General features: G+C 42.6%; 3 protein-coding genes across 6 annotated transcripts in view; 1 reads left to right on the top strand and 2 right to left on the bottom strand.

Moving 5' to 3' along the window:
- The window catches only part of PTPN14 (protein tyrosine phosphatase non-receptor type 14), a 120,451-nt gene extending 110,353 nt beyond the window's left edge, over window positions 1–10,098 (bottom strand). The window contains exon 1 of one of the 3 annotated variants that reach the window (XM_082047381.1): window positions 9,846–10,098. The gene's annotated coding sequence lies outside the window, so the exon portion shown is untranslated. The remainder of the gene's footprint in view (window positions 1–9,845) is intronic. The other 2 variants (XM_082047380.1, XM_082047382.1) reach the window with 2 other exon arrangements.
- Window positions 10,099–15,199: 5,101 nt separating this feature from the next.
- Window positions 15,200–15,756, bottom strand: LOC309437579 (signal peptidase complex subunit 1-like; the record flags this gene model as incomplete). The annotated part of the gene is made up of 1 exon (XM_082048122.1): window positions 15,200–15,756. The coding sequence occupies exon 1, from the start codon at window positions 15,728–15,730 to the stop codon at window positions 15,200–15,202; it is 531 nt and encodes a 176-aa protein (XP_081904248.1). The 5' UTR covers window positions 15,731–15,756.
- Window positions 15,757–24,051: 8,295 nt separating this feature from the next.
- CENPF (centromere protein F) overlaps window positions 24,052–27,213 on the top strand; it is a 45,488-nt gene continuing 42,326 nt past the window's right edge. For both annotated transcript variants that reach the window (XM_082049606.1, XM_082049605.1), the window contains exons 1-3: window positions 24,052–24,222; window positions 25,060–25,264; window positions 26,710–26,906. In XM_082049606.1, coding sequence (XP_081905732.1) covers window positions 25,103–25,264; window positions 26,710–26,906 — 359 coding nt within the window. In that variant the 5' untranslated portion in view covers window positions 24,052–24,222; window positions 25,060–25,102. The remainder of the gene's footprint in view (window positions 24,223–25,059; window positions 25,265–26,709; window positions 26,907–27,213) is intronic.

Raw genomic sequence — 27,213 nt, 5'->3', positions numbered from 1 at the left:
TCATCTCCAATGAAGCTGCAGAAAAATAACAATTAGTGGAGATAATATGATGTTTTTAATTTAAAAAAATGTTAGTATTTCAAACCATTCTGAAGGAAGAGGCCTATCTGATTACAAAGTCAAAAGCCAGAACCTTGTCCACTTTTCTGACAGAGACTTAGACTTTTCACTGAATGCTCTCATGCACTGCCTGCCCAGTGTTATTTTAATGTGGTCCCCACAACAGAGCTACTATTCCTGAGAGATTAATACAATAAATCACGGAGCTCATTATCAGGAAGTTTTTTCTGATAAACAACCTAGATTCTGCTGTAATCTTATAAAATTACTTTATTCGCTATATTACCAAATGGTGTTTTTCAACATGTAAGTTTTAAATGGGTCGATTTTTTTTCATTCTGCTGTTTTAACTTTTGTAAAAGACACTCAACAAAACCAACACATTCTGCTCTCCAGACTGCAGCCACAGCTCTTTAAGACTGTAGCAAAAAGTCTTTTTAAGATAGCCATGCACAAGTGCGTTCTTTCATCCTAAGAAAATACTGGAATAATAGAGGATATCCTTCCTTGTTATTGTCATATCCTCCATCACTCTGATTGCAACACAAAACATGAAGGGACTAAAACAATGCATTTGCTCTGATTCCACCCCAAGTGAAAAAGAAATTAAATTACATTATAAATCCACACTACTAAAGAGAACAGAGAACTCAAAATTAAGTGTCATTTAACAGTAAACAATGTTTTCTGGAGTTAGCCGAATACCCCATTCATTTACCAGATCTACTTGCACGGAACCTACTGTATTATTGCAAGCTCATGGTCCTGCCACTCACAACTATTTCAGTGTATTACTCAGGTAGGGGGGAAGTGCAAAATTTCACAGCTGTATGCAGAGAGTTAGCAGTACTTGTCAAAGACACTGAACACTTAAAGCTAACATGAAAGTTAAGCTACATGTTAACAAACTTCTATTGTAATGCAAGCTGAAAACGCCAAACTAGAAAATAAACCTTATATAACATCAACGGAAGCTGATGCTACTGACTAATAGAACAAAATGACATTGTCTCCCATGTGTACCCACACCCCTTGTCAGATGTTTTGACCAATTAATTAGTGCATGGGTGACAATCTTCATACCTAAGTCAAGTTCTAGGAAAACCGTAAGAATATATCAGTCTCTCCAGATAAACCTGTTTGTACACCAGAAGAAACAACTGGGCCATCATTAGGCAAGGTTTAATGTTTTTTAAAAGCACATCCTAACAAATGTAATCTTTACCCTTTCAGCAGCGAGGAGCTATATGCAAATGTACACTACAAAAGCTCAGAGCTTCTGTGAGCAACTGTTTTACGTTACTATACCAGCAACAAAGAAGGAGAGCTAGCGTAAAACTAACATACAGCAACTAGAGAACACCTCATCATTCAACCTGCTGTATTCTCCTTGAATGTGCCTTTCTCTATTCCAGCTCCAGGGAAACACTCAACACTTCATAAGGTCAAGTCCTGAGGTGGAATCAGTAATTCCCTCCAGAAATAACTGTCTCGTAATTACTGAGCTGCAAATTTGCAGGAAATGTGTCTTCCTGAATTTGCATATTTAAACGCACATGTTTATGACAATTTACCAATTAAACACTGAAACCAGAAAATCTTCTGAGAGATGAACCAGCTATAGAGGAGGGCAGGCTATGACCAAAGAAACCAAAATCCTCAGATACATGCCAGCTCTCCCAAATACACCATTTGCCTATTGCATTGAACTACTTCTTCTTCTCTTCCTTAGATTGCAATTCAAAGCATATATTGTGTCTTTCGCTACTTGTAAAGCTCTTAGCACATTCTACAATGCAGAAATGAGTTAAAAAATATTAAATGATAAATGAAATCTAACTCTCTATGTGCAGAGTTAATTTTATTTAAACACTTCTCTCTACATAACATTAAATAGTATGAGACATTAGACTGCACCAAAAGCCCTAAAATATGTAACATGTAAAAATAACTTCCATCTTTAAATAGCAGCTTTTATTTCCAGTTATCAGAAAGAAAGTTAATAAACAAAAGAAAGAAGCAAAATTTCTAGCAAAGTACACGCATGGTCTTTGAATGTTAAATGCTAAGCTGCCTCAATAATGCTCTACTGCAATATTTTAGTTCTGGTTTATGAACAAGATTTCCAACTATGCACTTGGGGCCATAAAGCTACCAAGAGGAACATGGACATCCAGAAGAAAACCTGCAAGAAAGCCCTGTCAGTGCCTTTCTCTGTTCTCAGGTGGGAAGCAGAAGCACGTAAGCCACAACACTGTGATTTAGCTCACTCTGCTACCACAGATTCCCACAACACAGTGTTAGCAAAGGTGCAAGCCATCACAGGACCTTTACTCAAATATGTCTACAATGAGTTGTTTTATTTGCAAGCAGAAACTTGCCCTGTCCACCCTCTGCTCCAAACCTACCACAGCTCTCAAATCTCTGTCAATATTTCTGCCTACCAGCAAAAGACTGTATCAGCCATCCCCTTAAGCTAGCAGCCAGCTTCTTAATCTGGTAAACTGACCATAGCATTTTTCTGCACAGACTGAATCTTCACAACACTATGAAGAATGTAAATACACACCAGTCCTACTCAGTAGCTCTTGAAGTATGCCAACCAAGAAAAAAATAATTACAATCATTTCAGATGCCCGTTTTCCAGGACCTTTAAAATAAATTTGCATCACTCCCAAAGCTCATTAAGGTTCTTCCTCCTGAGGCAGGTCTGTTCACATTGAACATTTCAGAAAGCTACTAAGGGAGAAGTCAGATTTTCTCAGAAATCTCCCTTTTCTATATTTGGGGTAGGACTCTCAAGGCCTGCTCCCGCTGAAGGCATCCCAAGTTTCACTCCACCTCAGCACAAACTGAATTAGGCCACTGGATATACTGCTTTTCCATCTCCTCTCCCCCTGTCCTGGTAAACAACAGGCACAAAGTTTTGTGTAGAAATTCCTTTACACATTGTCTTGCTTTTAAAGCACCTGAGATAAGCACTGCATATCACGTACTCAGAAAAAGCAGTGTTTCCACTACCAACAGGATACAGATTTGCATTGAAAGAACAAATGAAAGTGCTAAGGGGTGGAAATGAAAATGGCATGTAGCATTAGACATAAAAAATGAGATCTGGCTTCTATTAGTTTAAACTCCGATTGGCAAAGTCCCCTGATTTTGCCCAGGCTTGTCCAAAAACCTACCTTAATTATCATCATCAATAAAAAGCTACAGGCATTTTATCTACAAGGTAGATAAATGCCTTCTCTCAAAAGAGGGAGTTCCATGATAAGAGCTAATCTAAAAAACCTGAGGAATGCCAACTATTTTCTCAGTTGTAAAAACAAGAAAGAATTGCACAAACACAAGTTAAAACAACTACTGGTAACCTCGTGCTTCTCCAACACAGCCAATTTCTCCTGGGCTAAGGCCCTACCCAGTGTCCTTCGGGTAGCGACACTTTGGATCGAGCCAAACATTCAAAAGATGGTATCCCAAAAGAGGACATCACTTTCATGCACCTTCACAAATGAGGGACTTCTCATTAACCTTATTTTCTGAGTTGAGAGAAGCAGTGCAAGACTACCTTCAAAGTAGCTTCAGCCTTTTCAATGGGGGAGTCAGAAGATCAGCCCACATTTTGTTTTGCAGACAGCTGCCAGGCAGCCTGTAAAAGAGATCATTCTGGTTGGTCAGACCACCTAAAAGTTGCAAAAGGCTTTGTTTTTTATACCTTAAGTTATAATATAGCTTTCTGAAACATCTACAAAGATTTACTGTGTTTTATCCTACACACACTATTCTGCTAACATGAGGTGTTGATTATTAGATCAGTCACAGTGCCTGCTACCAAATAAATTTTTCCCTCACTTTCTGTTCTGCAGCAGTTTAACATTTACAGTCTATAGATGTGCAAAAATTCCATGGTATTGGTACAGTATTGCTTTGACAATATTTTCTTTGAAAGGTCCTTTAAATTATGGAAGATCAAGTTGCCTCCAGAAAATGGTCCATCTATTTGTCAGTGTCAGACACACAACTATCATTCAGTTACAGAATTCAAAAATATTTGCATTAACCACACAAATTACAAAATATTCTTCGTCCATTAAGACATATACTAGAAATCATTGATCATCATAACAAAATTGATTAATAATAGATACCAATGCTAACTGCCTTTTACATGAAGCCTAACCGTGGTTTCTGTTCCTTTACAAGCCAGCCCAGGCCCCGGCGGAGCATGCTTCAATAAATTAAAGCATCAAACTTTATTGTATTAAAGAGTTAAGGTCCAACTTATACTTTCTATGAAGCCTGAACATACATAAAAGAGCAATCTTTCAATTCCACTTGCATTAATATTTAATTAAAGCCACTGACATTCACAGTACAATACTGAAATTAAATTGCTGGAACAGGTGAAGTCATCAGCCCGATACCCTGTTTCTTAAAGCAGCTTACCCTGTGTTCCCCAGAAAACATGAAATATCACAGCAGACACTAATAGCATGATCTGTCCTGAGGTTCATTTCTTAATCCCTGTCAGATACTGTTGAATTATGTCCTAGAACAGCACAGTTACCATCCCTTCGGCTGTAGCTGTGACTGTTCTTCCTGACCCTAGGAACAGGTAACTTTTTTTTTCCTCGTAATAGGCTCTTAGTTTACATGCTTTCCTCCAGCAGCAAGTATTACAACTACAGGTTTGTTTTTTTTTTTTTTAAGTGGTGATTTAGGAGTATTATTATATACATTGTCTTTCAAACTACTCCCTATAACTAGTCATTGTATCAAAGGGTAATGGAATGATCAGTTATTAATGGGCAAACATTATTTTGCATATATATATATATATATCCTACCTCCTCTAACTGACCTCCTTGAACCAAAGCTACACTAATATTTTCAGTTCAACTTCCTATGCATATTTTCCAATCTCTCTGCTTTGATAGGAGACCACAAATTGATTATTCCAGGTGAACATGAGCACTAACTTAATTGCGTCCTCTGTGTTATTAACACAGCATTGCACAACTGTGGCTTTTTTTTTTCCCTGCCCAATGCTAAGTGCATTAAGGAGGTGCACAAGTTCAAATAAAACATAGTTGAAATCTTCCTCCCTGCCTTAATATAATTAATTTACAATTCAGTAACATGAACGAGTAATTTGATTATTCCCTCTAACATGCATATTCTTGAATTTATCAACATAATCTGCTACACTTCCCTTTTACCCAGCTTTCTTGGATTCCCTTTACAATTTCTCAGTCTTCTTCAATCTTGCCTAATCCAAATACTTTTGCATCATTAGCAAGTTTTGGCACACCATTATTCATCTAGTTTATTAGATCACCAACATACACTTCACCACCCTCTTTTCAGAGTTGTTTCTACATCACACTGTAATTTAAGGTTTACATTGTTACTGACCAAAAAAAAAACGTATTCTTAGTCATAAGAAAATGTACACTTTTTGAGAACTAGAGAGCTGCAGTTTCCAAAAGACTTGCTTGCTGTTGAGCAAAGCTCAATATCTAAAATCTTCACAGGAGCAGAACACAAGGGCTACAGGACACGAGAGGGGCTGTGGGTCCGTGTTCTTCCCAGATCATCCATCCAACATGTGACATACATGGCTCCCTCCAGGAAAATCCTTTAGTTAGAAAATTTTCTTAATATTAGGTAAATTCATGCTTAATTAGTGCTAAGTTTATAGTCCCTTAGGTACTTTCAGAAGTTGCTCATATAGAGTTGACTATATTACGTACGACGACTTCTTAGGTCAGCAATGATAAGGCAGAAAATATATTTTAAAACAAATATGCATGTTCCTTTCACATGCTTTGTGCTCCATCATAGTCTTGTGTCCTTAATTCCAGACGGCACTCTTAGCATCGATTTGCTGACCTTGCAGAGTACTTTAAAGAGCAATCGTAAAGACTTCTGGATTTTCCTCTACATTTAAAGCCTAAAATACGTTGTTCAAAAGACAAGGTGCTGTATTTGCACACTTACATTACCTTTACCTGACCACAATCTGATCTTGACAATTCAGTAAAACTGAACCAAATTCTGTTAAATTATGCATGGACTTTGAAATTTGAAGACAATAAAATTTAAAAGCTACTAATCCTTCAAACCTTCACATGAAGACATCCTTTTTAAAGCTTCCTTTAAAAATGTATTCCATTATACATAAAAAAGTAAAAACCAACAGATTTAGCAAATGAAAAGCATTAATTAATTAAGCATTAATTAATTAATTCAAAAGAAAAATGGCTCAAATTGCGCTATCTTACAGGAATCAGTAAAACAAATCCTGAGATTTCTTACCTACTAAAGCATCAACTGTGAATAAACAGATTAAAATTACCTACAAATTTAAAGAAGAGGATAGTGTGTACGTGTTTATCCAAGGAAGCCAAATCTGATTTTCAATCAAAAAATAATAATGTCAAAACCAATTTTGATTCCTCATACATTTAAGGTAAGATGTACCACATTACACTTTTTAGCCTAAAAATTTTCAGCAATCTCCAATTTTGTGTTCTAGCTGCTTATTATGACAAAACTATCCAGACATTTCAGTCATAAGCCTCATTCTGTCAGGTAGGTTTGCTGTGAAAGAAAAAAAATAAACTATTCCTGAAGACTGGAGAGTCAAGCCAAGTACTATCAAGAGCCAGGAAAAAAAGAAAATAATTGTCCCAATAATGCACAAAACCCAAAAATAAAGACGTAGTGTTACTGCCTCAAAAACCACACTATTTCACAAGATAAATGAAGACCAAGTCAACAAGCCCTATAACCTGATAAAGCACCTAAATGTCAGCTTTTGAGCACTTGGACACTGGACTCATCGATCTTTTCACACTCCAGAGTTCTCCTCACTCCCTTCCACAGCCCAGAGGAAGAGGGGAAGAGTCATGGACTGCAGTTCCTGCTCCTGGGGCAATTTCCACATTTGTGAGGAACTCCGTTCCTTCAGAGTGTTTGAGATGTCCCATCATAGATCACTTCTTCAGCTTCAAGTCCACAGCAAACCAGAAGGCCTGAAGCAGAAGATGTGCACCCCACAGGACAGGCCACACTCGCTCTGGACACCTACTGATCCAGCACAACCAGAGGAAAATACAAGTACTCGCTGAGTTTTGAGGTCTCCTGCACTAGGCACAGGAGGATGGGGGTTAGACAGTGGAAGAATCATACTTCCATCCATCATGATCTTGGACTTCAGCTCAGGTCTACCTCAGTTCTCTTAGGATCTAGTCTTTAATATATTTTTAAAAGCAAGATCAGAAGCTGTTCCAGTGGAACTCCCCAAAGTATAATAGGCCAAGGCATGCTGCACTTAACATAAAAATGATGGCAGCTGCTCAGCACAAAAATTAAGCCTTTATTGAAACCTTCTTGTAATGGACCTGGATACACATGCACAAATATATTGCATACAGAGTATTATAGCCTGGCTCCTGCAAAGACTTGTATACATGTTTATTATTACGTATATAAAAGAAATTCCGTGGTTTCAAAAGCACTGTTCATGAACGTGATTTTAAGCACATGGGTGGGTCTTTGCAGGGCTAGGACCCACACACTCCTGTGCAGCTCTGCCTGCTGAAAACTTTTTATGTTTTGTGTACTACCAACAGTTTATAAAACTCCCTCAGATGACCAGCCCTTGCAACAGAGAACTGGCTTCCAGCTGAGGAGCTAGAGCTCAAGTAAACTTTCCACACTGCATATATCTACGTTAAATTTAAATCTATATTAAAATGAGCTACTTAAGTAACCATTAATCAAACACAGCCTCACTGGATATGAAGAGAAACAGAACGAAGAGCAGCTCTTTTAGCTGTAGCGGTACCAAATAAACATAGAAAAAGGAAGCCATACAGTTACCAGAAATATGCAGACAACTTTTTTTTCATATATATATATTAAATACTTCCTCCAGGATTGGAGGAGCCACTGGCAGCTAAGATAATTTGCCAAGTGCACAAAGGCAGATGTATTTCATAGAAAGCCATTCCATGCCTAAGTTACAATAACTGACTCACAGGCTTCTGCTGGACAAGAATGACCAGGAGAAAAGTCAGTCAGTAGCACTGGTTGCTAATTAACCCTCATGAACAACACTGCACCAAAGCTACTTCTGCTACTATTATAAAAATGTTTAAAACTGTAACTGTAATGTACATACAAAAGTTCGGTTTGGTCAGTACAGAGACCAGTGCTGCAGTCCTTTCTCTGGCCTTGATCTGCACCACTAGATCCTCCAACATTGCATTGAGACAGTTGTGCTTTCAAGCTTCTTGCACACAAATGCAATGGCAGAAATGATGGCCACAAGCTCTGCCACAGATTTGGGGAATTACCTTTTAGCTGATGGGCTGCACTTCAAACCGTAAATTTGCAAAGCTCCCAACTTCTGTATCATGACCCATTAGATACACACAAGTGCCCTCTGCCTCTAAGCAACTCTGGCACAGCCTCCTGAAGAAACTAAAAAAAGTTCAGGAAAAGTACTGCCAATAACAGAACAGGACCTAAAGCTTATTTGCATTACTATAATATCAACACACGCTTTATTCTACACCATGTAACAAGTACTAGATGTCAGCTACAGACCCCCCAGAGGGCAAGAGCAAAAGCTGTATAATCTGCATTTTGTCACTCATATTGGATAGGACATTCTCAGCTGGATAACCAGAGAGTAGTCCCTGCTGGGACTGCCATCCCTCTCCCCAAAAAGACCTGACTATCTTCTATCATAATATGGAGGTTAGCAGGTGGCGACTTGTGATTTGGGGGGAGCCATTTTATATGTATATTTTTCCAAACTCTAAAGAACTTCAGCACATAACAATGCTTTCAGAATAACCAAACCCAATAGTGATTATCTGCATAAAGTCTGAAGAAAAAAGAACTTACTTCTGGTAAAAGTATTCCTTTCAGCTACAATTTCAGGATACATGCCAAAAATCCCAGAAAACTTTTTGGGCAATATAGTGAATTCGAGCCTTTACCAGTCACGGTTTGTTCCCACCTTGTTAAAGTTACAATCAGCCAGAGAGATGCTTATAATAGAAACATATGATGATTTTGTGCAAATCAGAGATAAAATGTTCTGAATAGGAAAGCTCGAGCGCACATTATATCCACATACCACACGTACATTATGTAACGCTTGTCCCAAATACACTCCAATAAAGAGAGCTAGTTTGATATCTTAAAAACTCATTGACTATGCCACATCAGAAATGAGAGCAGATGTCATTCTTCCCTGCCTCGCTGCGATTTTTTCTGCATAACTCGGCGTTACATATTTGCTAAAGACGAACGGCCAGTTTAGGCTTGACTGTAACTAACAAAGAACAAGGTAAACCCCTGGGCGGGGGGGAAAGACAAACACAGGCATGCCGCGCTGTAAATACGAGCAGCCCAGCAGAGAGCCCTGCCCGTCCCCAGCTAGTTACAAATACCTCTTGATTATACAAATGCCACGTTATCTGGGTGTCTAGCAGATTAAATTCACAGGCTGGACGGACTGTCCGAGGCTTGTTTATCGCAGGTCACCGACTGGCATTTGTAACCCAAGCTTAGCTATTTTCGTGATTTACAAACAGCAGCGCATACGCCGCTGAGATGTAACTGCACAGGATAAGGAGCCTCAGACAAACTCTACCTATCGCACACACAGAGTAAAAGGCACAACTCGGATTGTTTCAAAGTCAGCGCGGGTGGCTGGTAGGGGACGCGCCCGAGCCCAAACTCCAGCAAACTCGGCGGCTCCTTACCTGCTCGGCGGGCGCCCGGGCAGCGCGGCGGCTCCGGCTTTGTGCGCTCCCGCGGGAGGCGGCTGTCCCGGCCCGGAAGGCGGCGGCTGCCGGCGGGACCCGAAGCGGGCGGGGAGAGAGAGAGACCCGCTCCCGCCGCCCCGGCCCGGCCACCGCGGGGAACTTCGGCGGGGCGGCCGGGAGCTGGGGCCGCCAGTGGCGGCGCCGCTGGGGGCCGGGGCGCCCTGAGCTCCTGCTGCCGCCCGCGGGGTGCGGGAAGGAGGGAGGCAGGACGGGAGGGAGGGGACTGGTGTCCCGCGGGGGCGAGCGGGGCCGGCGGGCGGGCGAGCGAGCGAGCGAGCCGGAGGCGGCGGGGCCGGGGCCGGGCTGGGGCGGCGCGGGGAGTCACTGCCCAGGAATGCCAGGAATGTGGGGCGGCCGCTGCGGCCGCGGGGCCCGGAGACGTCGGGGACGCGACTTGGGATTTCTTTTCTCTGTTTTTTTTTTCCTTTAAACTATTACCCCCCTCCCTAAGGAAGGAGGAGAGTCGAAACCCACCCCGCGGAGGAGGGAGAAGGAGGAAGAGGAGGGCGCAGGCTCCCGCCAATCCGGGCGGGTGCCGGCCGCAGCCCTCCCGAGGAGGGCAGAGCTGCTGGGCACTGGGCGCCTGCCTCTCTGCTTTTCTCCCCTCCCGGCCCGTCTGCCCGCCCTTCCCCTGCCGCCACGCGTGTCAGCGCGGGGCCCAGGCCGGCCGCGACCCGTTGTTGGGCTCCGCGCACGTGTGGGCCCGTCCCGCGGCGGGAGGGGACCCCGCGGGGCAGCGCGGCCGGGCGGGAGGCGCTGCGGCAGCCCGGGCGGGGCAGCGGCCGCAGAGGGACGCGGGGAGCAGGAGCGGCGCTGCGGCCGGCTTTGCACGCCTGGGCCTTGTAGCTCCTGTGCTCCCCCTTGCAGCCCTCCCGTTGGCAGGCAGGGTGCCACCCTGCTGCCCTTCCGTAACCCCAGTTCATCTCCCTTAGTCGTGCATCGTTTCTTCTCCAGCCATCCCTGTCTTCACTCCTGCTTTTCCCATTTTAGCCCTATCGGTCTCCCTCTCCTTGTGTGACCCTCGCTTAAAGAGGGGTGGTTATCCCTGTTCTGCCAGCTGCGCAGAGGGCTGCTAGAGAGACCTGATAGAGAAACACCCATGGTGCTGCCATCACAGGCATGCCTGCTGGAAAGCAAGCAGGAGAAAACCTGTTTTGAAATGAGGCAATTGATAACTACATGAACTGCCCAGGACACCCGGTGCTCGGCAGGTCTGGAAAACCCTTCTGCTGGCTACTCTAAGAAAGAGAAGGGGCAGAGGGTGCACCAAGCTGTAGGCAGCCAGGAGCACCATTGGAAAGGTTGGGGCTACAAAGAGACGTTGCATGGATCACTCCAGACCACGTAGGCTTGAGAACAGTGTGTTAGAAATGATGTGTAGATGCTCTTGCATGTCATAGCTAATTTCCAATTTGCAAAACTGTTCTTACTTTAGACTACATTTATTTAAAAATATCCACATTCTGAAAAATGTGTGCAAGTATAATACTTCTGGTACCAATAGGCACCTGCAGAAATGTCAAAGGGAGGTATCCCTCTAAAACCAAAACACCAGAACTCAAGGACTCTTACAAACAGGGAAAGTTAAAAAAAATAAACGAGAATTGATACTAGTTTTGAGTTGCTGTGCTTTTTTTGCTACTTGTACAGCTTATTGAAGGAGTATGTGAGCAGATTTGTTGGAGTCAGGATTCCTCAGGTTAATAATGGTGAGAGTATCAGGAGCTGAAAGAGGGAGAAATAGCATAGATTCCTGATTTTGTTAGATAAGTAATTGTATTTAAATACTGTAAGTAGAATCACAGGCCTATGCCTTACCTCTGGCATAATAATATTATAATTACATTTTGCAAGGAAAGTCCTTTTCATCTGAGACTCTCAAACATTTTTCAAACACCACACCTTAATGAAATAAGTAATTATCCCCATTTTACATATGGCTACACTGAGGCACTAAGAAGTGGCACCATTTAAGATTTTAACTGGAATTATACCTTCACCACATGTAGATACAGAGCTTAGAGTAACAATCTGGAAGAAACATCAGGTGTCAGAATGAGATGATAAGATGGATCATAGAGCTGCTTTACTCTCAGTTTATACAGTTCAGCTTTATGCCAGAAAACAGCTTTCCGCTACCGAGTGGGAAGTTCCACACGAGGGTAGCGCGCATCAAAACCAGGGCGTCACGGAGGCACCCCGAGGTTAGTTTAAGGGACAACAGGGTCCAAAACAACTTTTATTAAACCGGGGAGAAACAGGGTTTTAGCACTCCAAAGTGACTTAAATAAAGCTTCAGATATCAGTTGAGGAAAATTATTAAGGGGCATGTCTCTTTGGCTTTCTGTCTGCTGGCTTCTTGTCTTCTGCTTCCAACTGTTGGACAGGTAGCCACTGGAGACGATTGCAGCGGTACATAGGCCACAGAAGGAGGGTTAGCAAACGTGATAAAAGAAGCCCAGCCATAACTATGTAGGCAGTCCACTCAAATTGTTTGGTGTTGCATCCATAGATGAAACCAATTATCGCAGAGACAAGAATGATTCCTCAAAAAATCTGTTCTGCTAATTTTTGGCCCTTGCAATCCATCTCCGTGGGGATGGAGCGCAAGATGTTCAGCACGACGACGCAGCACAGCTCCTCACAGTCCTCGGAGCTGTCTGTGTCTTCCCCGTCGGAGCCCGGCGGCAACTGCCGGCTGTTGGCGTTGCTCGTCTTGGCGATGGCGAAGGCCCTGCGGGGCAGGTACAGCCCGCTGCCCCGGGCCTCGGCCTCGGCCTCCACCGCCTCGGCCTCCACCGCCTCGGCGCTGTCTTTGCGTTGCGCCGCCATCGGCAACGGCCGGCGCGGGACGCTGTCTCCCCGGCTTGCGTGAGAATCTAGTTTGTAAATCTCCTAGCTCCAGTCCTGAATATGGCGTGCTATGGGTAGCCATGCATGGATTTTTGCCTCGTCCATCCGTATGTGTCTCAGTTCTAATAAGAGGACGCACGTCCTTTGTTTCTACCCGCCCTTCATCAACACTGTTTTCAGAATCAGTATCTTTGTCGAGAAACGGGGCACGCCTGACCTGGGGAGACGCTAGAAGAAGCTCTTATATTAATTAACAAAAACTCAAGTTTTTGTTCCAAAAAACCAAGTTTCTGTTCTAACAAGCCAAATCTCTGTTCTAAATAATCCGATCGTATGCTTTGCTGCAAAAACTCCTATATTAGAGAGTCAAACTGTTCGCTTTGCCACGAAAGGTTTTGCTTTAAAGAGTCAAACTTTTTACTTTGCCGCGAAAGGTCCTGGTTAAGAAAGTCAGACTGCTCTCTTTGCCGCGAAAGGTCCTGCTTTAAAGAGTCAAACTTTTCGCTTTGCCGCGAAAGGTCCTGCTTAAAAAGGTCAAACTGCTCACTTTGCCACGAAAGGTTTTCCTCCATTCGGTGCTTAAGTTTTCACAGATCCTGTGCTACTTTTAAGCAAACACCCAACCTGAAACACACCGCGATCCACATAATGGCAAGACCCCAGGTTATTACAGAGATATTACTCAACCCTCTAAATAATTCCTCCATATCTGATACCCTGCTCGCTGCGCCAAAATTGTCACGGAGGCACCCCGAGGTTAGTTTAAGGGACAACAGGGTCCAAAACAACTTTTATTAAACCAGGGAGAAACAGGGTTTTAGCACTCCGAAGTGACTTAAATAAAGGTTCGGATATCAGTTCAGGAAAATTATTAAGGGGCAGCAACTAATACAACAGGCGGTCCGCAGTGGGCATGCACGTGGCTTCACTCAAAACAATGCCGGAGCCGGCCCTGAGTCCCGGAGAAGTACACACTTGCCCAAACACGGTGTGGGATTATTTTAAAGAGGTACACGTACTTACACCCATGGCGGCAAGGCAAGCGGAGTCTCCATCCTGGGGAGGGGGGCTCTCGGCGGCAGCAACTTGCTCGTGCTCCGAGAGACCCGAGACAATGGGCGGAGTCTCGACGAGAATCCCGTTTTTATTGGCTGATCAGATGCTGATTGTAGGCCTTCTAGAAGCTTCTCTGCATCCCCCACACTGGCTGTGGGTGCCCCTGAAGCCTCCAAACATCCCCCACACTGGCCGCAGGTGCCCAGCGGCTCACTGAAGGAGGGAGGGGGAGAGAGGGGGGTTTGCATTCTGCCACAATCCCACCCTGTGACTACAGTCATGATCTGATATAACTGTGGCAGCCACCTCTTGCCTCCAAAGTAAAAAGGGGACACTTCTGCCGGTGAGCCTTAATGTCCACTGTGGATCACCATATCTCATGTGTTGACTTACCCCTGCAAAATAGTTATTAATAACAATGAACAACAGAATTGAAGTAATTGCAACAATCAAAAATAGAACTGAAATAATTACAACAATCAACAATTGCCCGAGGTAATTATTGAGTCCAAACATCAGTCACAGGTCATTTGTGTGCCCATTCCTGTGGCTGCCTTCCTTAACTCCAGCATAGAGGCAGAAAAAGGACCCAGTGATGGAGCCCTGAACGTTTCTACACTGTTACTGCTCGGTGCGTACAATCGACAGCTGAACAGTCAAATCCAGAAATGTCAAGAAAAGCAAAAACTCAAAGAGCAAGTTTTCCCGTGCTTTGGACTCAGAAGGGATCCAGCTCCCCTGGAGAAAAGCCTCCGTTTGAAGCTGCCAGAACAGGGTCTGTGCAAGATATCTGCAGGAGCTCTTGCACCCCCCTGGGTCGGCTCCTGTGCACAAAGCCTCCAGAGAACATGCCCAGAGCCAGCGTGACGGGTTCCCAGAGCCAGCTGACAGTTCCTCAGCTTGTCCCTGCTCAGGCACCGCACCAAGGCCCCGTAGGCATCTGGATCCTCTTCCACCCTGTCATCTTCCTTCGCCCTGCAAGAAAACACAAAACCAGATCTTGGTCCCTTCGGAACCGGGCTTTCACAGTTAACGTGTTGAACTAGCTCAGAAGTTTCTGAGCAGGAACTATCTCTTGGACCTTTTGTTTTGGGGGTAGGTCTTTATCGAGTTGTTGCCTATTATTGACTCTTTATCAAAATCATTAATGACCTCCAGTAGCCTTAAGTTAATCTGCTCACCCCTGCCTTCCCAGTGACTTCACTGAAACTCCAGCCAAAACTGAGAGAGCCTTTGTGCTCTCTGCAGATCTCAGTATCCTCATGGTAGTATACAACGTAATAAGAAAAAAAAGAACCACACACTAAACCAAAAAGTATCTCCCAGTGGAAATGCATTTAACAAAATTCAATGAAGAAACAGCAGGAAGAACCACACTGTTTTTAGTTTTTAGCATGTCTCTTTGGCTTTCTGTCTGCTGGCTTCTTGTCTTCTGCTTCCAACTGTTGGACAGGTAGCCACTGGAGACGATTGCAGCGGTACATAGGCCACAGAAGGAGGGTTAGCAAATGTGAGAAAAGAAGCCCAGCCATAACTATGTAGGCAGTCCACTCAAATTGTTCGGTGATGCATCCATAGATGAAACCAAGTATCGCAGAGACAAGAATGATTCCTTGAAAAATCTGTTCTGCTAATTTTTGGCCCTTGCAATCCATCTCTGTGGGGATGGAGCGCAAGATATTCAGCACGACGATGCAGCACAGCTCCTCACAGTCCTCGGAGCTGTCTGTGTCTTCCCCGTCGGAGCCCGGCGGCGACTGCCGGCTGTTGGCGTCGCTCGGCTCGGCGATGGCGAAGGCCCCGTGGGGCAGGTACAGCCCGCTGCCCCGGGCCTCGGCCTCGGCCTCCACCGCCTCGGCCTCCACCGCCTCGGCCTCCACCGCCTCGGCGCTGTCTTTGCGTTGCACCGCCATCGGCAACGGCCGGCGCGGGACGCTGTCTCCCCGGCTTGCGTGAGAATCTAGTTTGTAAATCTCCTAGCTCCAGTCCTGAATATGGCGCGCTATGGGTAGCCGTGCGTGGATTTTTGCCTCGTCCATCCGTATGTGTCTCAGTTCTAATAAGAGGACGCACGTACTTTGTTTCTACCCACCCTTCATCAACACTGTTTTCAGAATCAGTATCTTTGTCGAGAAACGGGGGGGCCGAGGGGCACGCCTGACCTGGGGAGACGCTAGAAGAAGCTCTTATATTAATTAACAAAAACTCAAGTTTTTGTTCCAAAAAACCAAGTTTCTGTTCTAACAAGCCAAATCTCTGTTCTAAATAATCCGATCGTATGCTTTGCCGCGAAAAGTCCTGTATTAGAGAGTCAAACTGTTCGCTTTGCCGCGAAAGGTTTTGCTTTAAAGAGTCAAACTTTTCGCTTTGCCGCGATCAGATGCTGATTGTAGGCATTCTAGAAGCTTCTCTGCACCCCCCACACTGGCTGTGGGTGCCCCTGAAGCCTCCAGACATCCCCCACACTGGCCGCAGGTGCCCAGCGGCTCACTGAAGGAGGGAGGGGGAGAGAGGGGGGTTTGCATTCTGGCACACAGGGTTTAACCTCTTTGGTTACAGTGAGGTTCTCCCCATGCTGGGGCAGATGTAAGGTTGTTGTTTTTCAGAGATAAATATTGTCTCTTGCATCTGTGCCTCAAGGTGGTCTGCTGGGTACCGCCAGTCTTTAAGTTGATTTGCCGTTGGTCACCTTCACTTTCACAGGTCTCTCTGCATTTGAAGAAAGCTTATTTAATTATGGTAATTGCAACTGAAACAGTGTTGCAAGAAGCATAAACATGCTGACAGAAGGGACATTTTATTTATTGGCTACCTGCAGCATAGTGTCTCCTAGGAGAAATATAACCAGCTAGAATAAATAAAATCAGACTACTTGTCAGCAAGCGCAACAAAGTCTGCAAAATGAAATGTATTTCAAACTTATCCAACCAAGCTCCTGAAGCTGGGGATGGTGAAGATGATTACTTTTAATGAGATTACTTAATGCAATGATTAATGTCTGTATTAGACTCTCAGAGATTGTAGAAGTGGGTGCTTTGAAAATACCGAGCTTGCTAGAGATTATACCCAGTTACTGCAGTGTCTTCCATAAGGAGATGGGTTGTGTTGGTGCAACTACCACTTTCTAGGACTGTTGAAAACTGGAATCTTTACAGACACCTTTGCTCCCCAAGAGATGCCAGGATTATATGACCCTGGGATTAAAACCAACAGTTCCTACCTGCTACCTGGGAAGCATTTTCATAAAATACTGGATCTAGATCAGATGTTCATCATGCTGTTTGAAAATGTGATGTTAAAATTATACAAATCACTTGTTTGGTTCCAAACCTTTGTGCTGGTTCAGATTTGTCCAGAAAACTTTGATGGTAAATCTTACATCAATCATATAGAGGCTGCATTATGTATTACGTTTCTATGTTGCCAGGGAGTCATGTTATAGTATTTTTTTTTCCTGAAAAGGTGACAACTCTACATTATATTTAGAGACTTTATTGACTTTCTGTAATGATTTATGGAATTTACCTCCAAAATATACTCTCTGCTCTGGTATAAATTAATTGTTATACTGGTTCCTTCTACAGTTTAATCAGGATAATTATATATATATAGAGAGAGATGTGAAATAAGTTACTGACATAGGACTTTACCTCAGTTACCTTAGCTACCAGTCTTTGGTCTGATCTTGGGCATGTAGCAGCACATCCCTGTGTCTTCGTTTTCTTCTCTGAAAATTGAGATAATGATAGTGATCTTAAGAAGGTGCTTTTTGGTTTGCAGATGAAAGCACTGTATAGGAGAGATATATCATTTATTCTTTTTTTTTTTTTTTTTCCCAAATTGTGAATTTGACAGACCTGAATGTTGTCTCAAAACCCTTGTGAAAATAAAAGCCCAACACCATTCATCTTGACCAAATAGACCAGAGGAAAACTGATTTTATCTGGGTCATAATACAGTAGACATTTATAATGTCACTGTTATCTGAAGCTATGTGCAACAAATTTTGAAGTGTCTTAGTAACCTGCTAGCAAGACCTGTATTAAACGTATTTTGTATGTGTTTTAACTGAGGCTAAACTAATTCTAGAGTCTTGTTATAACATGGAAAAATCTCAGTCCTTGTTGGTTGGTGAAACCATGTCATAACCTGTTTCATATAAAACTGTCTTTAAACTGTACTTAAGCAACAGCTGGTGGTTTCTCCTGTGAACAGTAGATGATGTTTAATTAGCCTTACAGTCATATACATTACAATCAAATCAAAGAATACAGTTGCAACACATTCCCGATTTGTATTGTAAATGTGACCCTAACTGTGTTCCTAAAATCTCTGTCATGTGCTACAGCTGGGTACACTGACCTGATTGTAACATAAGCAGAAACTTAGTGCCCTAGCAGAAATTCCCATTCCTAAAATCATATTTGTTCTTTATAAATTGATACTTTTAATCTTTGAAGTTTACCACAAGAAGAAAAAAAAAAAAAAGTTTACTTCTCTAGTATTCTGTGCTCTCATTAACTATTCCATTTAATAGTGCTTTTCAAAATCAGCTCTTAGAAAAGGAATTTGGATTACACAATCTTGGAAAACAAATCTGTTGCCACTGAGCATGAGCTAACATGTTATAGTACTCACGGCTTATCACAAGTAAGACAGCTCCCAGTTTTGTAGACCAGAAAAAGTCTTGGTTGATGATCTGTGCAAATAAACTACAATGTACTGAGTATTCTAGTTTTCTTAGAGTTGTATTCTGCTTGAGGACTTATTTAATACCTGTGCCTCTTTTCAGCTCTTCAGTAAGAGTTGTAAAATGGAAAACCTTTAGCATTTGTGAATAAAGTAGTAAACTTATGACTCTATGGTTGTAAGTACTCCAAATGGGATTTAGATGAGCAACATACCTTTCTATGTGACTCTTACTGCTGTCCAAGCTAGAATAGTCTAATGACAGAATTAATAACATTTTTCCTGTTTGTATGGGTTAACAATTTGGATACTTTTAAATGTATCATTAGGATTGTCAATACGTCTTCAGATTTCTGAAAAGTGGTCTCCTGAGGGGAAAACAAACAGACAAACAAACAAACAACAACAAAAAGAAAACATAAAAACCCCCTAGCTTTTAACAGAAGTTAATTTAGCTAATTTAGCAGCATACTTAAAAGTCAGCAAGCACCACAGATTTGTAGATATTTCAGTGGCTGCTCAGTACTGATAATCAGAATGTTTATGTGTCTCAGCATGGATTTAGACGTCTGACTGTGGGCACCTAGTTGAAAATATTTGGTTGCCACTTAGAGATAAATGGTTTCTTGAGAAAGCAGAGAGCTAATGTCATAATTTAAAATGTGGGTTTGAAGCCCTAGACAATATGGACTTGTTGTTTCATATAATAATGTAAGTACTGTCAGTATTTATCATTTTCTTCACTGAACATCATTTTTTTGAGCATTATGCTAATGGATGTATTCACAGTGTTTAAAAATTATATTTTTAGAATGAGAAGGAAAGACGTAAATGCCTTTTCACTACTGTAACCATTCCTAATAGCTGCAAACCATTCACATGGTTTCAGGTCAAGAAGATATGTGTGCACATAAATAAGAGACATTTTAAAAATGTTTGCTTTCTTCCTCCACGCTTCCAATACACTAGCAAGTGTTAAGCAACCAACAACCTCTCCTTATTTTCAATTCTTTATATCGTTAAATAATGTTACTATTGTTTGTAGTAATGAGTCTATCAGTGTAACAGCTCAGCAGCTTTAAATTCAGAGGTTAACACCTCTGCAGAAGTTTGTAGACTATTAAAAATCACAATAACGCTTCTCTGCACACAAAACTGAGAGAATATTTTCCTGTGGTTAAAGTTATTCAGAGTAATTGCACTTAATATGTAAGAGACACTTAAATGAAAGCAGAGACTGTAAGATAGTTTTATCTTGTAAAACACTCCAGTCCTAAAACACAAGAATGCATTTACTGTGGGAAGGTTTCTTACTATCATTTAGGACAGATAGGTGTTAGGGCTTAGAGCATGGAGACTCAGGGTCTTGTTAGATAATATTTTAACTGATTTTAACTGGTGTCACCACTCTCTCCTGCATATCCTTGTTCTATCTGTTGAGCTGTGTCGGAATTTATCTGACCCCACAGTGCAGCAGTTTGGAGACCAAAGCTGTATACAAGCTGATGTTACCAGAAAGGTCTTCGCACAGTATAATACCCCTTACCAGTTTAAGCATCTCACCTGGCAGTTCAGATCAGCACCAAAGTTGTCATAAGGGAGCGGCAGTGTGCAGGTGGGGGACAGGAGGGAGGGTGGGAATGTGGCAACATTGCCTTGAGGTGTTTTAAACTGCCACAGAGCCGCACCCCTGGGTTCCTGTCCAGCACCTGCATGTGATTCACTGTGTCACCTTAGACAAGCCAGGTAACCTCAATCACCTTCTCAGTACTAGGTAACCTACCTATTTGTGTTTAGTAGGCTACACTGGGCAATGGATCACCAAACAACAGAGCACCTGTAGGTATTTTATCCACTGATATCCACTGATACCTTCATCCAGTTGACCCTAGTCAATATGAGCACTTCAGCAGCAGTTTCCCGTAGTAGGTAAGAAATACTATAATACTCACTCACCCCATTTTCTTTGGAAACACAGTTATAGTTTGTAATTTGTAATATGCTGCGGTCTCTGATTTTGTTAATAAACTGTAAAAAAAAGATTGTCCAGGTCACCTCAGCTTTTCTGAAAAGTGTAAGACTAGGCAGTTAAGAAATCAAAGATGTAAGGTTCTCTGTGCATCCTAATGGCACCTTCCTTTACATCTGTTCAAATTCACTGAACAAGGTATGGGTTCTGTTGGGAAACGCAATTGTATGAAGGATAGGAAATCTAACGATATATGACCAATCAAACATTGTATTTTACAGCAGTAGTGCGCAGGTCTTTATTAGTGCAGACTTAACCTTGCAACTCCAGTGCTAACACCTAAACTGCCAGCTTCTCAGTTACCTACCCATATTGGCAGAGATGGAGAATTTTGTTTTCCAGAGGCAAGAGGCATCACTTAGTACAGGGTGGGGTTTGGGTGAGGCTAAGGAAAATGATCTGGCTTTCTTCTCTTTCACCCCCAACCTGGCAGAACATCTGCCTCTCCTGTGCCTCGACAGGGAAGCTGGGAAACTAGAATCACGTCAGACACAGAGCGCCTGGCCCACTTCTCTCTTTTGCTGGGTGAATGGGATTGCTCCAGCTCCTCAGGTGCTCTTTGATGTGGGTGCATATGTGTGTGTATGTATATATATATATATATATATATATATGAAACAGGCATTATCTGACAGATTCTGAGTCTGGCAAGGAAGAATAAGGGGGAAAAGCTTTGTCTTGTTTCTGCTCCTTGTGGTGTCCAAGCAGCGTGGGATTTTCTCATCAGAAGCTCTTTCCCTTACTTTATTTTCTGGCTTTGTTCCATCGTGTGCTCTGACACAAGCTGCAGTAATATGAATCCAACGTTCAGTGGGTTTTGTATCCTATTTACTGTTCTGACCTTTACCAAAAATTATAGTATGGAATCTGAATGAGAAATCATAAATGGTGATTTTTAACATTTGGTAAGAACTGAATGGAATTTCAAGGAGACAGAAAAGCTGCTTCACAAGGCTGAGGTAGTTTTCTCGGTTCGAAATCATGGGATGCTCCAAACTGGAGAATTTTGAAAGCCTCTTAGAAAGACCTCAAGAATTCTAGCCAGTAGTTATAAAATAATAACAAGCATTATGCAAACTGATGGTTGCTAACACCCTTTATAACTTATTATTTTTCCATAGTATTTGACCTCATATTTTACACTTCAATCTTACACTTACTAACATTTCTGTATCTTATACTTACTTCTGATAACTAATACATGCAATACTTACAAAGCTAATGTACAAAATAAGGTTGATATGGCAAAAGAAAAAGCAAGTTTCTCTATTCTTCATGAGTTCTTTTCTCTTCCATGATAATTAGCTAGTTGCTGCAATAGCCAAGTAAAGGGTGCCAAATATGAAAGAATTCATTTGTAGTTCATTATCAACAGAAACACAGTACAAATCTGACCATTCTTAGAAACAGGCTTCAGCACAAATATTCTCTCATATTTAAGTTTACAACCAGTGGCCAGGTTCTTTTTTTTTTTTTTTTTTAGCCTTAGCTATCCAGGCATTCATGAGACTCCATCTTAAAAGCTCTTTTGTTTTTCATGCCCTGTAAGAACTCCGAAGGCTGTCTCTACTCATTTTTTCCCCTTCTGAAAATATGCCACTGATCTTGGAAGTTAAAGCTGTTTTGCTGAAGCCTTCCCTGAGGAATTCATCATGATGCAGTAGTTTAAATGCTAGTCCTCCCTGTCCATCAGTGGTCCCACAATAGCATCCGCAGTAACTAAAAATTCCTTCAGCTTCTGCAATTAGCTTACAATTAAGTAACATTTGTACTGTCAAATGAGAAACACTTACTGAACATAATATAAAATGAGTATTTACTTCTCATAGAACATTTGTCCCTTGTCCAGCAAGTGAACAACCCCTTCAGTTCAGACTGGTCTTCTGCTTTCATGAATTATTTGCCAGTACTACTATATTAGGGGTTTCCTACTCATCCAGTAGTTCTTGCTACTCTGCTGTTCTGTGCTGTCCCCTCAGTAATGCCAGCACAGTCATCTGTACATGAAGTTAATCACAGAATTTTCTACCTTTAGTTTTTTGCAACCATCATTTGTTAAGAGGCATTTATGATGGATTTGTTCCATCAATTCAACGGCTTGTTGTTGTGTTCTGGGTCCAGTTTTCTAGTTTGGAGATTTTATAACAATGCGCTAGTGAGTTTGTTGCACTGTATTTATTTATAGTCAGAGCTCTTGCGAGCTGACTGGTGAGCTGTTTAACTTACCAAGGAAGACGTGTTTAATGCAATTTCCTAAATGAGTCAAAGGACAGTGCTTGAGTAAATATTCTCAGAATGATTAGGAGAGGCAAGTAATTTAGTTGGGTAGACTAATGGTTGGATCAGTAATTCCCAGACTCTGATGGAAAACACCATTCTGTTTCAAACCTGATCCCCCGCTTCAGACCAGGGAACACCAGAGGAACCCTTTGGAAACCAGGGGAGGGCACATGAGGTTTAAAAACCTTAAGCCTTCACCATTGCCATTTGAAGTCAGTGATCAGTGTGAGAAAACACTTAGAGAAAGTGGTTTGTTTGTTATCACCGGGGCAGTACAGGGAAAGGTCCCTATTCTTTTTCAACACTCAGGTTCTCTGTGGGAGACTGCATCTGGAATATTGTGTCCAGTTCTGGGCCCCTCAGTTCAAGAAGGATAGGGAGAGTCCAGCATAGAGCCACGAAGATGATGGAGTGGAGCATCTCCCTATGAGGAAAGGCTGAGGGAGCTGGGTCTCTTTAGCCTGGAGGAGACTGAGGGGTGACCTCATTAATGTTTATAAATATATAAAGGGTGAGTGTCACAAGGATGGAGCCAGGCTCTTCTCAGTGACAAACAATGGTAAGACAAGGGGTAATGGGTGCAAACTGGAACACAAGAGGTTCCACTTAAATTTGAGAAGAAACTTCTTCCAAGTGAGGGTGCCAGAGCACTGGAACAGGCTGCCCAGGGAGGTTGTGGAGTCTCCTTCTCTGGAGACATTCAAAACCCGCCTGTGTAACCTCAACTGGGTGTTCCTGCTTTGGCGGGGGGATTGGACTAGGTGATCTTTCGAGGTCCCTTCCAATCCCTGACATTCTGTGATTGTGTGATTCTGTGAGCGGGAAAGTCATTTTGGACAAAAAGTCTGACGCTGTCGTTACACCCCGCCACCAGCTGCCCTGCGGCCGCACTTTCCTCACAGCCCTCTCCTCCCCGCCCCCTAAGCGACACCGTGGGGCTCCCCCGGTGCTTCGGCTCTGCGGGGAGGCGCCGACCGCGCATCTTCGCCCCCCGCAGCGGTGCCCGGGGCGGCGTTCCCAGGTCCCTCACGGCCGCTCGCCCCGCCCGGCGGTGGGCACCGGCCTGCGGGGCCAATCACGAGCCGCCTCCGCGCTGCTACCTCCAATGGAGTTTGAATGCTTCCGAACTAGCCAATCACGAGGGCCAGCGACTCGGCGCTGCGCCCTCATTGCTACCGAGGCGAGGTCCGCGTGGCGAGCCGCGTCGCTGCCGGACCAATCAGCGCGCTCGGGGGAGCCAGGGATTGGGCGTGTGGTAAACGGCCGCGGGGGCAGCGGCAGCTTTGAGTAGCGGCGGGGAGCGCGTCCTGTCCAGCCGGCGGAGCTGAGCGACCTGGACCCGGCGCTGAGGGCGCCTGACTGCTGGGGTTTGAGTGCCTGCAGCTGGATTCTGGACGGCATTTGACAGTGAGTAGGCGAGCGGGGGCTCGGGGCTGCCCGCCTCTGCGCGGCCGGGCGCGGTGCGGTGTGGTGTCCCCCTGAGGGGACGTTGTGCTCCCTGGTGAGGTTCGTGACAACTCGAGCCTCCCAGTCCCGGGTGGGCTCTGTTTGTCCGTCCTTGATACTTGATTTTAATTATTTTGAGGTAATTCTTCTCTAACAAATGATCTCTGAGCTGTGCTGGTGTTTCGAGAAAGCAAGCCAATGCCACATTCTCTGAAGGTGAAGTAATTACAACAGCAAAAAATAAAATTGTATGAGTTTGTCAAACTTGTGTCTAAGGGCTAAGTTCTGTACAGGTGTTTCTGCCAGTAAAGAACATTCTCAGTGCCCCAAGCTCAGCACTGTTGGTTTGAAAATCTGCTGTAAAGAAAAGAGCAAAGCTGTTGCCTAAAACAAAGCCACAGATTGTCACAAGGCTTTCAGGTTAAACACCACAGAGGGACATACAGTGCAGCCATAAGTGCTAATGACTTTCTGCAGTGTGAATTTCAAAATAAGGTGTGGAGAGAAACTTTCTGAAATACAGCAGTCAAATGTTATTATAAGAATACAAACCCTGTTATTGTTAGGAGATGGATTAACATGAGATTTTAAAAATCTTAATTGAGCAAAAGTGTGTCAAAATAGGGCCTAATATTAAAAGATGCTGCTTGGTGTTCAGATCAGGAAACCTGCATGGTTGTGAAATACTGTATTTTAACAACTGCTAAGCATAAAAATGTAATTTATTTACAATTTTACTAAAACTGAGGCTTATTTAACCTCTTTCAAGGTCTAATTGTAGTTGTCTTTGTGTTTCAGGCATAGTACTATCCATTTTGTATTAAACAAGAATCCTGTCAATATGAGCTGGGCTGTGGAGGAATGGAAAGAAGGCCTCTCCCCAAGAGTCCTTCAGAAGATTCATGAGCTGGAAAGTCAAGTAGACAAGCTGAAAAAGGAGCGTCAGCAAAGACAATTCCAGTTAGAGTCTTTGGAGGCAGCTTTGCAAAAACAGAAGCAGAAGGTAATGCAGTTACTGCAGTTATTTCCCTAAAATGTCATTCTTCATGCCAAACACAATTATAAAAAAATATTATTTGTTTTTTGTTAGGGGGTGCATTAGTGTTTTGTTTCTTCTCTCTGTTTAGTTCTCATTGACCGTTAATAGAATTCTTGCTTCCTATACGTGTTTGGTATGATTGTCCATCTCTAGGTGTTTATGTTTATTTCAAGGCTTTCCCACATCTCTTTATGATTGGGAGAAGAAATTACTTTATGACTGTTAAAAATGTTAGTAATGACTGTGCCTGTTTTGTATAACAGAGCTGCACACTTGTCAGCCTTTTATTGTTTCGCCTTTCCTGCAGATATCTATCATCTTTTACTTGATTTCTGCAGTTCGACAATTTTTCTTTGTAGAGACTGTGTTTTGGGATTTGGTTTTCTTTTTCTTTTCACCTTCCATGCTTCACAGCAGAAGTGACATGTTTGAGTCAATTTATTTTTGTCATGTTTGAATACAGCTCAGAGGCAATTTACAAAGGTTGCCATTTATTCTCTTTAGGCTGCTACAACTTTCTAGCAAAACTTAAGCCTAGTAGTTTTCTTCGAGTTTCTTCCTGTGTGTTTCCAGGTACTTGTTTCAACCATTCAGAGGAAGTGCTGTGCTCCCCAAATGAAAAGAAGGGGTGACTCGAATAGGTGTGCTTTAAAACTCTCAGAAGCCGCAGCTAATACTCACTACTTTTCAGTCGAAAGAATAGCATTGTGCAAAGATGTAGCCTGACCCGCAGAAGCTGGAGGGGAGGAGAAGGACATCCCTACTGCCAGGCTCCTTTTCCAATTTCAAAGCCATGACTCTTGATAATCATTGTGCATTCTCTGTTCAGTGAATCAAAGTATTCTGGTTGTTGAAGATGATAGGCTCGAAAGCGAAGTGAGGTGATCAGTGTAGAATGCAGTCTACGGGGTGTTTCAAAAAATGGATCTAGTTTGAAATCACTATATCTTTGCAATCATGGACTACTCATGAATCAAACTCTTACCGCTTGAAAGGGCGGGTCATAGAGTTTCAAATGAGTACTGCTTGATAACTTATTAAACCATTTGTAAATCTTTGTGTAACCGTAAAGTGTTGCCATCGTGACATATACTACTTTGGGTCCATCTTTTTGAAACAAGCTGTAGTGTGGGTTATTAATATTTAAGGTTTGAATTTTTTTTATGAGCTTGTATCTAGTCGATAAATAGAAATTGTTAATGTCACCAAGTTGAAGTTTAGGAAATGTGGTTTTGTTCACACCCAAGAATATTTAAACAATGCATATATCTGACATTTATAGTGCTGGCAGGATCTTGAAATGCTAGGAAAGAAAATAACAGTATATAAACTTTGTTATTAAAATAATAATTGCACAGAAGCATAGAGAGGACTTGAGACATTTTTGAAATGGTTTATATTCCAACTAGGTTGAAAATGAAAAAAATGAAGCTGCAACGCTAAAAAGAGAGAACCAGAGCTTGATGGAATTGTGTGATAGTCTTGAGAAGGCAAAGCAGAAAATATCACATGATCTTCAAGTAAAAGAATCTCAAGTCAACATTCAGTCAGGGCAGCTGAATTCCAGCAAGAAAGACATCGAAAGACTAGAACAAGAACTGAAAAGGTGAGGACTTGCTGTGTGTTTCTAACCTGTGTACAATGGTTATTTTCTCATGTTTTTGTTCATTTAGTGTGTCCTTCATGGTCTTGTAGTTTCTCTTCGTCTCGTACTTCATTCAGATTTTGTGACCAAAATATCAAAACATTGTCCTGTTTTTACATACACATGTGTGTATATGGACTTCTACATAACTGCTTCAAGTGGCACACAGATTTAGCACCTATAGTTCCTGTTTAATTTGGGGTAATTCTGCAGTGTCATGTGAAAAAAGGAGCCATTCATTCTGTTATTAAAAAAAAAAAAAAAGTCA

This window comes from Streptopelia decaocto, assembly GCF_964273445.1.
Source record: "Streptopelia decaocto genome assembly, chromosome: 3".
Taxonomy (NCBI): Eukaryota; Metazoa; Chordata; class Aves; order Columbiformes; family Columbidae; genus Streptopelia; species Streptopelia decaocto.
Note: the sequence above shows the minus strand (reverse complement) of the source record. Positions and strands in the feature narration are given on the sequence as shown.